This window comes from Neoarius graeffei, chromosome 20 (assembly GCF_027579695.1).
Source record: "Neoarius graeffei isolate fNeoGra1 chromosome 20, fNeoGra1.pri, whole genome shotgun sequence".
In the NCBI taxonomy this organism is placed as follows: Eukaryota; Metazoa; Chordata; class Actinopteri; order Siluriformes; family Ariidae; genus Neoarius; species Neoarius graeffei.
This window is the reverse complement of record NC_083588.1, coordinates 63,626,026-63,642,294: the sequence shown is the minus strand read 5'-3', so window position 1 is coordinate 63,642,294 and position 16,269 is coordinate 63,626,026. Positions and strand designations below refer to the sequence as shown.

At 43.0% G+C, this 16,269-nt stretch overlaps 1 protein-coding gene across 1 annotated transcript in view; it reads right to left on the bottom strand.

Moving 5' to 3' along the window:
- LOC132869092 (deleted in malignant brain tumors 1 protein-like) overlaps positions 1–12,125 on the bottom strand; it is an 88,652-nt gene extending 76,527 nt beyond the window's left edge. Inside the window, exon 1 of the mRNA XM_060902444.1 lies at positions 11,732–12,125. Coding sequence (XP_060758427.1) covers positions 11,732–12,125 — 394 coding nt within the window. The remainder of the gene's footprint in view (positions 1–11,731) is intronic.
- Positions 12,126–16,269: the final 4,144 nt, after the last annotated feature.

The following is a 16,269-nucleotide window of genomic DNA, read 5'->3' as shown; positions in this document are numbered from 1 at the left end:
TCTGAGTCATTTAATACAGGTAGATGAAGACCATTCAAAAAAGTCTTGCACAAGGTTTTATCTAGTGTAGACTCTGATGAGTACAGTTTGGCATAGAAAGACTTAAATGTGTTGCTGATTGCTATGGGATCTGTAGTTATATTGCCATCTGCTGTTCGGATTATGTCAATGCAGGATTTGGATTCGATTTCTTTTAGTCTCAGTGCAAGAAAGTGGCTAGGCCTGTCCCCCTGATAATAATATTTTTGTCTGGTCCTATGTACAATAAAAGATGCTTTGGATGAGGAATGTCTATTATATTCACCACGTAAAGCAGACAGAGAAATATCTACATTCTCACTAAAAGATTCAGATTGAGGTTTTTCTAGTGTTTTAATTTCTGATTCTAATTGTGACATCCTTTCAGCATTCTGTGATTTTAATCTAGAAGAGTATGCAATGCAAAAACCTCTTAAGAAACATTTCGTGGTTTCCCACAGCACTTGTGCATTGCAGCACTCAGTCTGATTTATACTGACAAATTCTTGTAATTGTGTTTGAAGGTTCTCAATAAATTCACTATTGAATAATAAAGAGTGGTTAAAACGCCAACGGCGGAATTTGGGAGGTGACGTTGATGGCTTGATACGACATTGGAGTGGGGAATGATCAGATATTAATCTTGGTAATATGTCCGCTTCACATATCTGATCTAACAAACTAGAGCTAACTAGTATGTAGTCAATACGAGACAGTGATGTATGGCGAGCCGAATAAAAACTATAGGCTTTGGTGGTGGTGTTTTTTATTCGCCAGACATCTGTCAAATTTAACTCTGTGATAAATTGATTTAGGGTGACAGTGGAGGGAGGGAAACAGTCAGAAGCTGGTGATCCATCTAGTAAAGGGTTAACCGTAGCATTAAAATCCCCCCCTATAAACAAACTACAATCACCAAAAGAGAGCAGCGTGTTTGATATACCATTGAGAAAATTAGCATCAAAGTCATTTGGGGAGTAAACTGAGGCTAAAAGAATTTTCTTACTACTGACGCTGACGATAGCATAGGCAAAGCGTCCAATTGTGTCCTTCCCAGTTAGATGTACTGTTAGCTGGACAGATCTTTTAACCAGTATTACAACGCCCTTGGATCTATTATTTGCGCAGGAAGATACTATTATTTTAAATCGCCTATTTTGAAAGCGATGAACGTCCTCTCGTTTTAAATGAGATTCTTGAATTAGAGCAATATCGACGTTATTATGGTGCATAAACTGAAGACACCGCGTTCGCTTAATGGGGCTGTTTAGGCCGCGCACGTTCCAACTAAAGACATTCAGATCAACCATAGCGAAGACCCATGTAAAAAGATCGGGTTATGCAATGCCACAAAACCAGGTACTTCCATGCCAGAAAAACCCAAAATGATTTAACAACCCATGATGTCCTGCACACAAAACTAAAAAAAAAACAATACATACGATCTGCCATAAAACATAAAAATACAACCAACAAAGAAACTATATACACAAAATGAAAAAACCGCAAGGGAATACAGATCCCTTTGGTTTGGTGATAGCAAGAGACGTGACTCTCACATAGCGATGCGCTGTCCACCTGTGCTTAAGATAACAAACAGCAAACGTATTAAAATAGAGTGGTTGCCTAAAATGAGAACTGGTGGATGAAAAGTCCATAACTTAAAATGTTAAAGAGGTAGGCTAGGAACACAACCATATAGGCATACGCAGGGGCGTGTTTAGCCTATTTTTGGGGGTGCTCAAGCACCCCCAAAAACGAGCTCAGCACCCCCTAGCTCAGCATCCTCAAAAACACTGCTTTTGGACGTAATTTTCAGAAATAAGTGCCCTTGCGCACTGTGCAATGAATGTGTGCGCGGGCGTGTGTGTTCTTGAATTCACCTGTTACGTGAAAGTTCTATGAGCAGTAAAATGCCTCTCTTCCTTGCGTCCCCTCTGACTGGGTTGCCTGTCCGCGCGAGTGCTTGCTACGACATGGTGGTTTTTTTTAACTGGATTCCACGCCGATGAGGAACTCGAAGTAGCACCTGAGTATTACTGGCATAGCGAGATGTGAAGGTACGGACTGGAGTTACAATTGTTAAACACAACACAATAATATGCATAATGCAATATTGATGTTCCCTGGGGGGCGGCACGGTGGTGTAGTGGTTAGCGCTGTCACCTCACAGCAAGAAGGTCCGGGTTCGAGCCCCGTGGCCGGCGAGGGCCTTTCTGTGTGGAGTTTGCATGTTCTCCCCGTGTCCGTGTGGGTTTCCTCCGGGTGCTCCGGTTTCCCCCACAGTCCAAAGACATGCAGGTTAGGTTAACTGGTGACTCTAAATTGACCGTAGGTGTGAATGTGAGTGTGAATGGTTGTCTGTGTCTATGTGTCAGCCCTGTGATGACCTGGCGACTTGTCCAGGGTGAACCCCGCCTTTCGCCCGTAGTCAGCTGGGATAGGCTCCAGCTCGCCTGCGACCCTGTAGAACAGGATAAAGCAGCTAGATGAGATGAATGAGATGAGATCTTCCCTGGTCTATGAACAGAATGATAAAAACGACATTTATCATCCGTATCGAGATACTTTTGTGCAGAGCTGTACAAGTGCTACGGTGCTAGACCACCATGTGTTAGTCAATTTTATTTAATGTAACATAGCGTTTACGTTTGCTTATCATTCACAAATCCAAACCCTGGGGGCTAAGCACCCCCAAAGATCAAATGCTAGAATCGCCCCTGGGCCTACGCTGTTTAATTTTCTCAAACATTCTCTGCGTTGATAAGCATTGCTGCGGCTTTGGCATACCTGAATGTCCGTTTACGTCAAGGCAGGAGGGAAAGAGTACGTTTAGGCAGAGGCGATTTTTCTCACCAGGCAAGCCAATCAGCTGCTTGGGGCCCCCACCAGGTGGCGACAGAGAGTCGAAATTTGCACAGCAGTTGATAGAGAAATTTGAGAGTCGAGAGTGAAGAAGAATCGAAATTTGCGTTTTGAAAAGTCATTTGCTGAGTCTGACTCTCACGGCTTTCCCGTTTACAATAAGCTGTTGGGAGGAACAAAATGCTAAGCAGCCAATTGTGTGACCACATTTTTGAGTGACAAAAGTCTTCAAGCAATCAGCGCTTGCAGTCTGCAGAGGGATCCCTTCCTGCGCGTGCAACCACATGTTTGCACAAATCGGAAACCCTGTAGGCTATTAACATGCACATATTGCGTGTTGGTAGACCTCCATGGCTAAATTATTATGAAGAGAAACTATCCATCCGGGAGTGAAAAAAGAAAGAAGAAAAAAGAAGACGAGGGGAGAAGAAAGCAAGATGGTGGTAAGTCAGTAGCAATAATAATGAACAGAGACAATAGTATTTTTCCCTACCGTTGATAATGAATGATGTAGTGCAAATGGTGCTAGTCTTGTTTCACTCGCGCTAGCATGACCATACTTTATTTATGTTGTTTTTTTTTAACGTCAAAAGCTATTGCTATGTTATTAAGTAGCCTAGTCCCTACTTTTAATAAAAAGCCTGTTAAGGTAATACAGGATTACACATAGAATGTTGTGGCTTTACGATTGCCATTTAGAACCAATAATATCTTCGAACCAGAAAATGTAGGCCCTAATTATTGTTTTTAAATGTGGCATATATTAGACACAGTAGTTGTTTGGAAAGGTGAAAGCTGTCATCAGCCAATCTGTGACACTGAGGCCTAGTCTGTATTTATTTATTTACAGCTGCAACTGCATTTCAAGCTGTGCATCTGTTCATAAATCAACCTGTGCAGATTTTGCAACGTCAAATCATTTGTGTAAACTTAACTATACAATTGGTTTAGTCTACATAAACAATGAACTGTGTTTTTGAGGACTTGTTATTGTTTATGTAATATTTCTAACTTGTGAAATAAAACAAAACTATACTTGCTACAATTTGTTGGTTATTTATTAAAATTACAAAGGTCCAGAGTTTGTCCTAGTGAAATTCTGTTGTGTGTGTCCGTGTGTGGTGGTCGGGCGGGCGGTGGTGGGGCCCTCCAATGAATTTCTGATTGGGGCCCCACTAGACCCTAGAATCGCCACTGCGTTTAGGAGGAAAGATCTGGTGAGGTTGGTCGCGAGGATGAAACATCCATAGTGTCTACCAGTGTAGGGCCGTCATCCTGGTCAGGTAAGTCATGCAAGGTGTTGCTGGTGGCGTCTGATGGTCCAATCGATTGAAGGAACCGTTCAGCCTCCTCTGGGGAGTGGAATTCTAGCTCTCGGCGGCGGTGGGTCATTTTGAGTATGGCTGGAAAGCATAGGAAACACTGTATTCCCTTATTAATTATTTTCTTCTTAACGTCGGAGAATGCCTTTCTTTTCTTTGAAGTTTCCAGACTGTAGTCAGGGTAAAAGCTGATCTTGCTTTCGCCGTGTTTGATAGATTCAGCTTCTCGCGCACCTTGTAGGATTAGCTGCCTGTCCCGGTAGTCCAGGAGTTTGAAGATCAGTGTGCGAGGCTTATCGCTTTTGCCATTGCGTGAGTACACCCGATGTGCCCTCTCTATCCTAATTGACGACTGACTTAGAGATGGGAGCCACTTCGGAATGTTAGTCTCTAGAAAAGAGATGGCATCTCCTCCTTCTGCGCCCTCTGCCAAACCAATGAGCACTGTAAAAAATGATTTTGTGGGGTTGTATATTTTACTGATAAAAAATGATTATTTTTTCCATAAAAAAATAGGTAAGCAAAGGTAATCGATTGCAAGGGGTAGGTCATACAGGCGCTACCTATTAATATAGAGTATAAACTTCTAATGGTGAGAAATGAGTAAACTACACCCAATTGAAGTGATGAAAATGGATTAAATAATAATCAGAAATATTAGGCAGGAAATAATGTAACGCAATAGGTAGGGTATAACTACCTAAAATGACTAAAATATAGCCTACTCGATTCTACACGCAAGGATTCATGGGAGCATGCTCGAACCGTGCTCATGATTAAGCAGGAAACAGCACTCGTGCATGCAGTGCTCCCAGAAGAAGAGACTGGAGCGAGTCTGCGTCTCGAAGGGAATTGCGAATTAACATTTACAAGGACGCAAACAGTTGAGCAGGATTTATTTTGTTTTTTTGTTGTGTGTGTGTCAGTTGACCTGAATGTCTGGCAGAACAGAGAACCATTTAAGAGATATGAACACATGGAGCATCACTCCACATTCTAAGTTATTCTGATTTATGTGAATACTGTCTAAACTTGTCTTGGGGGGGGGGGGGGGGGGAAGAGTGCTAAATATGTGCAAGAATAACCTTTTCTTAAACTTTTATCTTGGCACTAACTGTTTTTGGAAGGTTTTTACCTTTGGCACAGCAGAGAGAGAGTGAACTGCTTTTACTCAGGTTAAGCTACACACAAACAGATTTCTCTTGTCTTTTTTGAACACACACACACACACACACACACACAGAGAGCTTGTGTTGTGTTGTGTCAGTGGCTTAATCTGAATAATTGGTAAAACGCACTGTTGGGTGAGTGCTGCAGGTGTTCATATTTTTCTTAAATTGTTCTTAGTTATTCTCATTTGTATGAATACATGTGCAAACTTCTCTAAGGGGAAAAACAGTTGTGTAGTGTATTTTTTTCTATTTTTGTAACAGCTTTTATTGTTTTATATCTACACTGTGCCCTCCACTCTTGACCATTTCTACATGCCCAAATGCATCGAGTTGCTGCCATGTGTTTAGCTGACTAGAAATTTGTGTCAGCGAGCAGTTGTACACATGTATCTAATAAAGTGGCCGGTGAGTGTATATATGTGTGCATTGTGTTTTACATTGTTTAAATACAGTAAATTGGATATGTTGCATGTTAAGACTTGAGTGACTGATTAAACAAGTTGACTTTAATACTGTCTGGCGTCTGCTGTGTCTGAAAATGGCGTCAAGTAAATCTAACCTTCCTGGAATAGGTAATAGTTAATTTGTCATAGTAGCTAATAATTATTAATAATTATTAATTACATAAATAATGGCTAAACATTTAGTGTTATTACTACTCAATAATTTTGAGTAATTTTTATTGAAAATCGTAGGCAATATTTACCTTATTTCTTTGAGTAATTTATAGCTGTTGAATGTAGGTGGTATTTACTCAAAATAATGGTTGAAATTTACCCAAATAAAGTCTATGCAAATTGTTACCTTAGATAAATTGGGTAAATTCTATAGGTTGTTTTTTACAGTGAGGCGGAGATTCGATCGGCGACTTCGGTCCTCCATGTCAGCTAGCTTGGAGGAAAGTTTGGCTACGGCTGCCTTTAGAGCCCGCACAGTTGCTTTGTCAGAGCGAGCTGAGGCTTGAATGTTGTCACATCTAGACTCCAGTTGTTTTATGGATTGTTCTTGCTGACCAATCTGACGGCCAATGGATGAGATTTTGTCACTGGTCGTCTGGAGTTGAGTTTGCAGTTCAGTTATTTGCGGCGTTAAGATGCTTTCAATAGCTTCTCCAACCGAAGTCTTGACTAGCTCATGTAGTTCTAGCCTCTGCTCATGAAGGGCTAGCTTAGCTGCAGCCAACACAGCCTCGTCGAGTTCTGCCTTCGATATCATCAAGGATTGTTCGAATTTCTTTTTAGTTGGTGAGCGATCTTCCTCCCGCGAATGAAATAATTTCCTCTGCTTCGACATTACAGACAGACTGGCATCATTAATTATTGTTTGCTATCGTAAAAATATGAAATTAGGCGGATTGCAAGCGGAGCTCAGGTTTTAGCCATGTGTCGCCATCTGTAGGTCACGTGCACTCAAAACAACAGACTTTTTACAGATTTAAAAGATATTTATCCGTTCTTGAAGTATTACTTGTACAAATCATCGATTGAAAAAACAGATTCATTTTTCGAAAACTGCCGTAATATTCTGTATGAGGATCACATGGTCCAAAATGGGCCTCATTAACCAATGAGATCAAATGTTTTTTCTTAATAACTTTTCTATATATCAAGATATTTACATGGAAATTGGCAGCACATAGGTGGTTGTGTACTGAATACAAAGTTTAAAAAATTAGTAAAAATAAATTATGCGAATTAATATTTAATTAGTATTGATTATGTCAATTAGGTAAAACCATTCAATCAGTACACTCTCTTCTTCAAAGTTTCACCAAATGGCTTTATTTGTGCAATAGAAAGCTGATCTTAACTCTCATTTATACATCACAAAGAAGGAGAAATCAATGTTAATTATAAAATACGCACAAATAAGCATTGAATGTCTCACATCTACCATTCTCTATCAAAATAAAAAAGTAATAAAAGATTATTTCTAATCCCCTCTTTGTGCTCTGTAGGCCTTTGTGTTTCTCAGTAGGGCCGACTAGTGTTTATATTAAAGAATATAAATTATTGTTTCGATTAATATTTGCAGCTTTCAAGGCGAACCTCAAAAAACTGTCTGATCCACATCCAATAACCAATTCACGTTAACTCAACTGAAATTGACACTCGCGTTTCTGTCTTCTGTTTTTTTTTTAATATCATTCAGACTACTAAGATCTCAATATTTTTCATCAAAACAACTCCAGTTATATTCTAAAATAGTGATTTATTTACAGGAATCAGTTTGATATGAAAAAAAATAAGTAGGTAAAGCTATGAAAACTCACTTCAAAGTCTCCTGTGAATCAGAACATCAAAACTAGCAGAGAGAAAATTTTGCTGAACCCTTCATCAGAAACAGTGAGAGTGAGAGAACATCCCTATAAAAGTTATCTGATTGATATTCACAAATAATCCAGTGGGAAAACAATCAGAAGAGACTCAAAAAGAAAAGCACTGGCAGTTTCCTGATGTCACACGAGCAGAGTTTTTACTCTGTTGTACCGACTTCAACCTGCCATTACTCCCAAAGTACTGAACAGATCTTAACCAGATACATTTCTGTGGAAAGCAGAAAGCTGGAGCCTATCCCAGCTGACTATGGGCAAGAGGCAGGGTACACCCTGGACAAGTCGCCAGATCATCACAGGGCTGACACACAGAGACAAACAACCATTCAAACTCACATTCACACCTACAGTCAATTTAGAGCCACCAATTAGCCTAAGCTGCATGTCTTTGGACTGTGGGGGAAACAGGAACACCCGGAGGAAACCCACGCGGACACGGGGAGAACATGCAAACTCCACACAGAAAGGCCCCCGTCGGCCACTAGGCTTGAACCCAGAACCTTCTTGCTGTGAGGTGACACTGCTAACCACTACACCACTGTGCTGCCTCCAATAATACCAGATTACATAAAACAAATATCAGGAAACATTTATTTCATTAGCAATGCCTGGCCCTTGTCTTGGCATTGAGACCTTGGTTGAATGAGGAAAAGGAAGACTGCACACCCTGAACTGAATGAAAGACAACTGCCAGTTTGCATAGCGCACCATTAATTGAACTTTGACTGGCGTCTATGCTGACTAACATGCTACAGATGAACTGGCAGAACTGCTGTTGGTGCTCCTTTTCTTCTCACCCATCTGCCAGTCTCTTCTCTCTCCTCTCAGTTTCTATCAGGCACCGATATTCTGTTGCTGGATTGTCTAGGGCTACGTTTACACTAGACCGTATCTGTCTCATTTTCTTCGCGGATGCACTGTCTGTTTACATTAACCCCCCTGGAAAAGCGGGGAAACGGGAATCCGCCAGCGTCCACGTATTCAATCCAGATCGTGTCAGCTCCGGTGCTGTGTAAACATTCAGAATACGCAGATACGCTGTGCTGAGCTCTAGCTGGCATCTCATTGGACAACGTCACTGTGACATCCACCTTCCTGATTCGCTGGCGTTGGTCATGTGACGCGACTGCTGAAAAACGGCGCGGACTTCCGCCTTGTATCACCTTTCATTAAAGAGTATAAAAGTATGAAAATACTGCAAATACTGATGCAAATACTGCCCATTTTGTAGTTATGATTGTCTTTAGGCTTGCCATCCTTCCACTTGCAAGTAATAAGTGATGTGCGCTGAGATCACACACACAGCGGCTCAGTCCCGAATCGTGGCTCGTGCACTTCACTCGCGCGCTGTGTGAGCTGCGCAGGGCCGGAGTGCGCACCCTCCAGAGGGCACTCGCTGTTCAGGGCAGAGTGATTTGGAGCGCAGGATGCCTGCGGAGCCGAGCGTATCCGCGTACTGGTGTTGCTATGTGCACGGCTAACGGTTTTAGTGTAATTGCGAATCGTTTTAAGAACATTAATCTGATGATCCGCTGATTCGACGTAATGTAAACGTAGCCTAGGTATTACTGTGCATTCTCATACTCCACAGACTCCACAGCAGGCATACTCCCATCCCCAGTCATTCCAGTCTCCTGAGTAGACCCCGAAGCCGTTTGTTTTCAGGATAATGGCTGGCTGATGAAATTATTGGCTGGCTAGCTGACTCAGCCAAAACCTTAATGGCTGCTGCAGCCACCAAAATGTTTATGGCTACAAATGGCTGATACTGGACGTCACTGTGTGGTATATATCCGGGCGAACGGATCAAACAAATGGGGGGAATAAATAGCAAATTACCACAGGTCCCCTGGTCTCTTACTTCATTGTAAATATAAATCTAGCAAGATTGTAGTTCAGTGCTAATAATAAGCTAATCTGGATTGTTCGAGAAAGGCATCTAGCTATCTACTCTCACTAGCAATGACCAGTGAAGGACTGGCAGCTATCTTACTATGATGAAAGTAGAGTGGTGGAGTACTTTTTTTTTATCAATCTCGAAGTATGTGAAACAACAAAAAAAAAAATACCTTTACACTTTCCCTCAGCAGCGGCAAAGAATGCAGCCATCTCGTCGATATCGTAGTCGATTGATGCTCTGGGTGGGTTCCCGGATTCCCCAGTGTATCGTGGTAACGGTGTGAGGGGCGGGAAGCCAGACAGGTAGTCACAACGGCAAGCTTGTGGTGGCTCTCTGTGCTGTGATATCAGTTCTAAATCTCTACAGTGTATGCCTATACGTCTCTATTGTGTTACTACTAGTGTGTACAGTTGATCATGTTTGTGTCACTTTTCTTGTAGCTCATGATGTGGATAAACCCATTATTTGATGTACACAATTCTTAGCAGCTCAGCCAAATTTTATTAGATAGCGGCTCAAATTGGCTTACAAAATTATTGGCTGGCGGCGGCTCAGATTCTAAATGGCGGTTTTAGCGGCGCCTGGCGGCGGCTTCAGGGTCTACTCCTGAGGCTACGTTTACATTACGTCGAATCAGCGGATCATCAGATTAATGTTCTTAAAACGATTCGCGTTTATACTAAAACCGTACGCGGATACGCTCGGCTCCGCAGGCATCCTGCGCTCCAAATCACTCCGCCCTGAACAGCGAGTGCCCTCTGGAGGGTGCGCACTCCGGCCCTGCGCAGCTCACAGAGCGCGCGAGTGAAGTGCACAAGCCACGATTCGGGACTGAGCCGCTGTGTGTGTGATCCCAGCGCAGATCACTTACCACTTGCAAGTGGAAGGATGGCAAGCCTAAAGCCAATCATAACTACACAATGGGCAGTATTTGCATCAGTATTTGCAGTATTTTCATACTTTTATACTCTTTAATGAAAGGTGATACAAGGCGGAAGTCCGCGCCGTTTTTCAGCAGTCGCGTCACATGACCAACGCCAGCGAATCAGGAAGGTGGATGTCACAGTGACGTTGTCCAATGACGACGCCAGCTAGAGCTCAGCACAGCGTATCCGCGTATCTCAATGTTTACACAGCACCGGAGCTGATACGATCTGGATTGAATACGTGGACCCTGGCGGATTCCCGTTTCCCCGCTTTTCCAGGGGGGTTAATGTAAACGGACAGTGCATCCGCGAAGAAAACGAGACAGATACGGTCTAGTGTAAACGTAGCCTACATGTCTAGGGGTTCCAAGTAATTTGTAAAACAATTCCTGTTCTCTGCATTCACCCTTCACAGATGGATCACTCCAAATGGCAATGTATGGTCTACCCACCTGTTGTCTGCTCTGGATATGAGAACAGCACATTACATTACAGGCATTTAGCAAATGCTCTTATCCAGAGTGACGTACAACATACCCAGAGCAGCCTGGGGAGCAGTTTGGGGTTAGGTGCCTTGTTCAAGGGCACTTCAGCCATTCCTGCTGGTCCAGGGAATCAAACCAGCGACCTTTTACTCCCAAAGCTGTTCCTCTAACCATTAGGCCATGGCTTCCCCCTGCCACATCACACATGGCTTGATCCTGCCACTGCATACAATGGCATATTTTGCTTCCATTATTTATGACATGAATGATTTAGGATACTGTTCAATTTTCAAACAAATTAATTAGGAATTGTTATTCACTAGGTATTACCTTAAGTGTATCCGAAAAATCCTGGGCATCAGATGCAGTGACTTAATCACAAACGAGGAAGTCAGATCTCGGCCCAACCAGCAGCCAGTGTCCACAATCATCTGTAAACAACGACTGAGCTGCCTGGGACATGTTGTTAGACTCCCACCAACAAGACTTGCCAACCAAGTTCTACGATGGAATCCCCAGGAACAACATCGGAGGGGATGTCCAAAAATGAACTGGTGCCAAACAATTGACAGAAACTTGCAACTCATTGGTAGAGGATGGAAAGATGCAATAACACTGGCTGCAGACCGAAAGTGCTGGACAAGCTTAACTGCCTCACGCGTCACAAGACACAGGAGCATCTAAGTCTAAGTCTAAGTAAGGTATTACCTTGATCAGCATCGACTCCACTTGCCTCTCCAAGCACATGGACAGTGAAGAGAGTGAACGCCACTTGCTTTTCCAGTGACGTCAGATTCACAGGTGATGATGGTGGTCCACCACCTGTAACAGTTGTATATCTCCGGCTTCTGGAGAACCTTGCCTTCACAGAGGTGCACAGATCTCTCCATTTATGTTTAAGGTCAGAGATGCGGTGTTTACATCCCTCCACTGAACCCACCTCTTGGGTGATTTGGGACCAAATAGGATTCTTTTGCCACAGCTCAGCCTTCAGTGCTCCTGTACCATACAGCAAGGCATGGTGTTTTGTCACTGACCAAGCTAGAACCTCCAGGTCTTCTTCACTGAAGTCAGGTTTATGCGTTCTACCCAAAATTGTCATCATTACCATTATTTTCCACTCACAAATGTGAGTCATTTATACATGAACTTGAGCCCAACAGCAACCAACAGTTGAGTGGCACCCATTCATTAATCAACTCAGCTAACAGAGAGTAGTTTGGAAGAGTCATGATGAGTGATTACTAACAACAAGGGCGGCTGGTGCATAAGGGCGATTGGGCGACGCACTGCCAAAACGAAAAAAAAAAGGTTTTTTTTCTTTTTTTAAATCAAACTTTCACCAGCGCTGCTCTAGGCCGTTTTAATCTGTCTCTGGGTATCATTGTCCAATCAGGGTGGTCTTGCTTCCCTTTTGGGGCGATTTCAGTCATGTTGAAAATCGCCCAAGAGTTCACTGATAGAGTCCCATGTTAATATATTTTTTTTCTTCTGACTGACACTCCAATGCAATCTCTATGGGTTCCGGGGGGGGGCTTGCCCTAACGTGCTTACATCACTGCGCAGCGCGGCAAAGTTGCGTTCGATCCCATAGACATATAAACATAGATGCCGCATTCTGCGTAGAATCATACGTCATCCTCACCACCATATTGGATGTGGCAAAGTGGAGATTCTTCAACCGTCTCTGGTATAGTGTCTAGACAGTAGCCGAGAATAAAGATGCCTCATTCATGTGCTGCGTTTAACTGTACCAACAGGTTTACCGTCCAAACGAGATCACATGGGATTACCTTTCACAGGTGAGACTGGAAAAATACTTTTCAATACTGTTCCTTCAGTCTTCAGTTTCCCAGCTCATCTCCACCGGGGAGGTGTAGAGTTATAAGCAGTGAGAATTAGATAATACAGTGCCACACTATGATGAACGTTTTTGAACGTATGATGAATGTTTTTAACCTTTCTGAATGTGAAGGAATCAGTGATGTATTTTGTTTTGGTATGACGTTAGAACCTGGCTGAACTCAATTTGGCGGTCATTCAGCTCACTTTATTCAGCGAGAGCAGGTCTGTGTGGTGACTCAATAAATAAAACAGTACATTTTTATTTTCATTCACTATTTCCAGTTTTTCCACTATTTCCATCATTTATCATATTCAGTCTTGTAGGTTGGTTATTGTGGCCTCAGGTTTTGGTAGCTTGCTACGGTATACTGACTGATTAGCTTACCTGAGCTATCCATTGCGTATCTGTCGCTAGTTTGCAGTGTACAGGGTATTTCGCACACTATTTATAACCATCACATTAAAAGTTATATATGTTGTTTTGATGCCGGTTTGTTTCCCAAATATATACGTGTGTGTCTTAATGGGTGAATAAAAGGCATCGAGTTAAATATTATTGTAGAAAGGGGCTTTATGAAGTTCAGTCCATTTACTTGCATTGGTTTACGGGGAAGATTTGCCACATCAAATATGGCGGACACTCTGACGTATCCCAGCAACGGGGCCACCAGCTCAATGCGGCGTCTATGTTTATATGTCTACGGTTCGATCCGCTCAGTTTCTGAGGTGAGATGGATGTGGAAGGCAATTCAGTGCGGTCCTTAAAAGAAGTTCCATTTAGTCAGCGATCAAATCGAGCTAAATTGGCAACAAAACAAGCTGGACCCCCCTCAACCAAATCTAAACATAAAACAAATTTCGACAAGGGGGGGGGAAATCACATACTCGAGGTTTTACTTCAACATGGTCCAGCGCAAATCCTGGCGAGCTGGCTGCAAGGATGCCTCAGCGGTTTTCTGATCCCTCTGCTTACTTTCCCACCCTGGAGGTGGCTCCATGGACAACACTGCTTGGACGGTCACTGGAGCTTCGGACATGCATCATTTGTTGGAGAAAATAAAAAAAAAACATGAGTCATCAAAGATTCACATGGGCAGCTGTCTGAAATTTTCGGCTTTTGGGAGAGTGAACATCGCTACACAACCGGATGAGGGCTACAGGCTAGCAGTTCACTGCCACAACGATGAGGTGAGCAAGAACAGGCACATATTAAACCGGCTCATCCAACGCGTGAAATTTTGTGGAGTGTTCGAGTTAGCTCTACGAGGCAAAGATGAAACTGAGGGCTCCAGTCACCGTGGTGTTTTTCTGGGTTTGGTTGACTATTGACTTGCTACCTAGGTCAATTTACTTCAGTCCTGTGGACATTTATGGTCCGTGTAGACATAACGGGGGAAAATTGCCCCCCCCCCCCCCCCCCCCCCCCGAAAAAAAATTCAGGAGCCGCCACTGACTAACAATAGCGGCTCATCAGAGGAAGCAAGGGAGGTGATTTGAGATTTGAAAAGAACAAAAAAGGAGCTATATTTGATGACAATAAAACACAGTTTAGTTTGAGACAATCTGAGTATTTATTTAACAATGATATTAAATTTCGTCGGGTGTTGTGTGGCTGACACTGCTGTGTGAGATCTAATTAGCCTTCATGTAAGGAATAAATGATGAAAACTGCTTTGCTTCCTGTGGCAGCGGGGGCGTGGTCAGCGCTCGAAACTAACGGTGTCCCGATGTCCCGGTGACCATAAAAAATGTCATCGGGACACAAAATTATCATATCTGGGACAATCCCGGGACAATGGAAAAAAATAGATCTAGAAAAAAAGTTCTACATTAATATTATTTACAAAGCCGTAACACATACGTAGACATTCACCTAATTTGTTAATTTTAATTTTAAAACGTTAACAGCGAAAAATACATAGTAGCTACACTTCCGATGCACCTGCATCAGTAGGCTACAGAGCAGCGCATTCTGTTCTAGAATCTTCGGCCAGAGTCCGCATTATATGGACTTGGAATGGAATTGCTACCGCACACGCTGCGCCGACTCTTGCCAGAACAAAAATGCTGAAGTGGTTGAAGCGGACCGACCGCGGGGAAGAAACTGAAAGCCCAGACATAACGTCTCCGGGACCTTCAGGATCCAAAGTGTCATCGCCTGGTCTGCAGGCAACGCTAGCAACTGAATGAACTTAATGAACACTGTTAGACACGTTATAAAATACAACAGGAATGATGTGGATGATATTGACGGAAGATACCGTTCAACAGAATAAGTGAGTTTTCTTGGTGTCTTTCTAGTTCAGAAAGTTTAGTCAGTCAGCAGCACAACTAGGCTCGGACCTGCTGGCACTATGCTGATGTTGCTAACATTTGCACCCGGCAGCGAAAGTTCATAAAAATGGATAACGGTAATGGATAACGGAAAGTTCATAAAAATGGATAACGGTAATGGTGAAAATTATAAGTTGGCCTTATAAGTGCCAACAGATATTCAAGGTATAAGTAGATGAAATGAACATAAAAGGGGTCTTATTTTCAACTAAAGTGTACTGCAGATGTAGTGAGTTGAAACATTTTCTGAATGAGCTAGTTGGCCCCTTTAAATAAACGGGTATCTATTCATACAGCGAGATCGCCAAAGTTTAATAAACTGAAAATGCAATAACTGTAATTTTGAAGTAGATGATGTATAGGACATGTGTCGCTTGTGTCTTGTGACTTATTGTAAAAATGATATAAAGGGTTCAAAATCGCATAGTTACAAATATAATAGTAACTTCATATGATAATATTAACCACTGGTTATTTCAGAGAGGAAAAAAATGGGGACACTATTGCTTCCATTCGGGACAATACAACACAGAATTCGGGACCACTGGGGGACACAAAGAAAAAAAGTTAATTTCGAGCCCTGGGCGTGGTCAAGCGCCGCTCTGTGACAGGAGGGCGGAGTCGGGGAAGGTAAGTGGCAGAATCGCGACACCTGAGGGTAATTAACCTGTGTTTTGTGTGTGTTTTCCCCAGTAAACCGCGCCCTACTTAAGGAGGGAAAGGGAGAGCGGAAGGGAGCTTCTTCCCGAGCAGAGACGACGGTGTGTGTGCGCGTGCGTGTCTCTGACTGTCGGTTGATATTGTTAGACTGAAAAGTTCGGCAATAAAGCCTTCTGTAAACCTTGATCTCTGTCCTGCCGTCCTCTGTGCTCCACCCACACGCTATTCACTCTACAGTGGTGCCGAAACCCGGGAAGGTGGAGCATCAGTCCTGCAGCCCCATGGAATCCTCCCCGTTCGCGGACTTGGTCCACGCCCTCGCCACGGCTCAGCAGAGCCAGCACCAGGCACTCGTCACGCTCCGGAAGGAGCAGGAGCGCCGCTTCGAAGCCCTGGTGCTGGCTCAG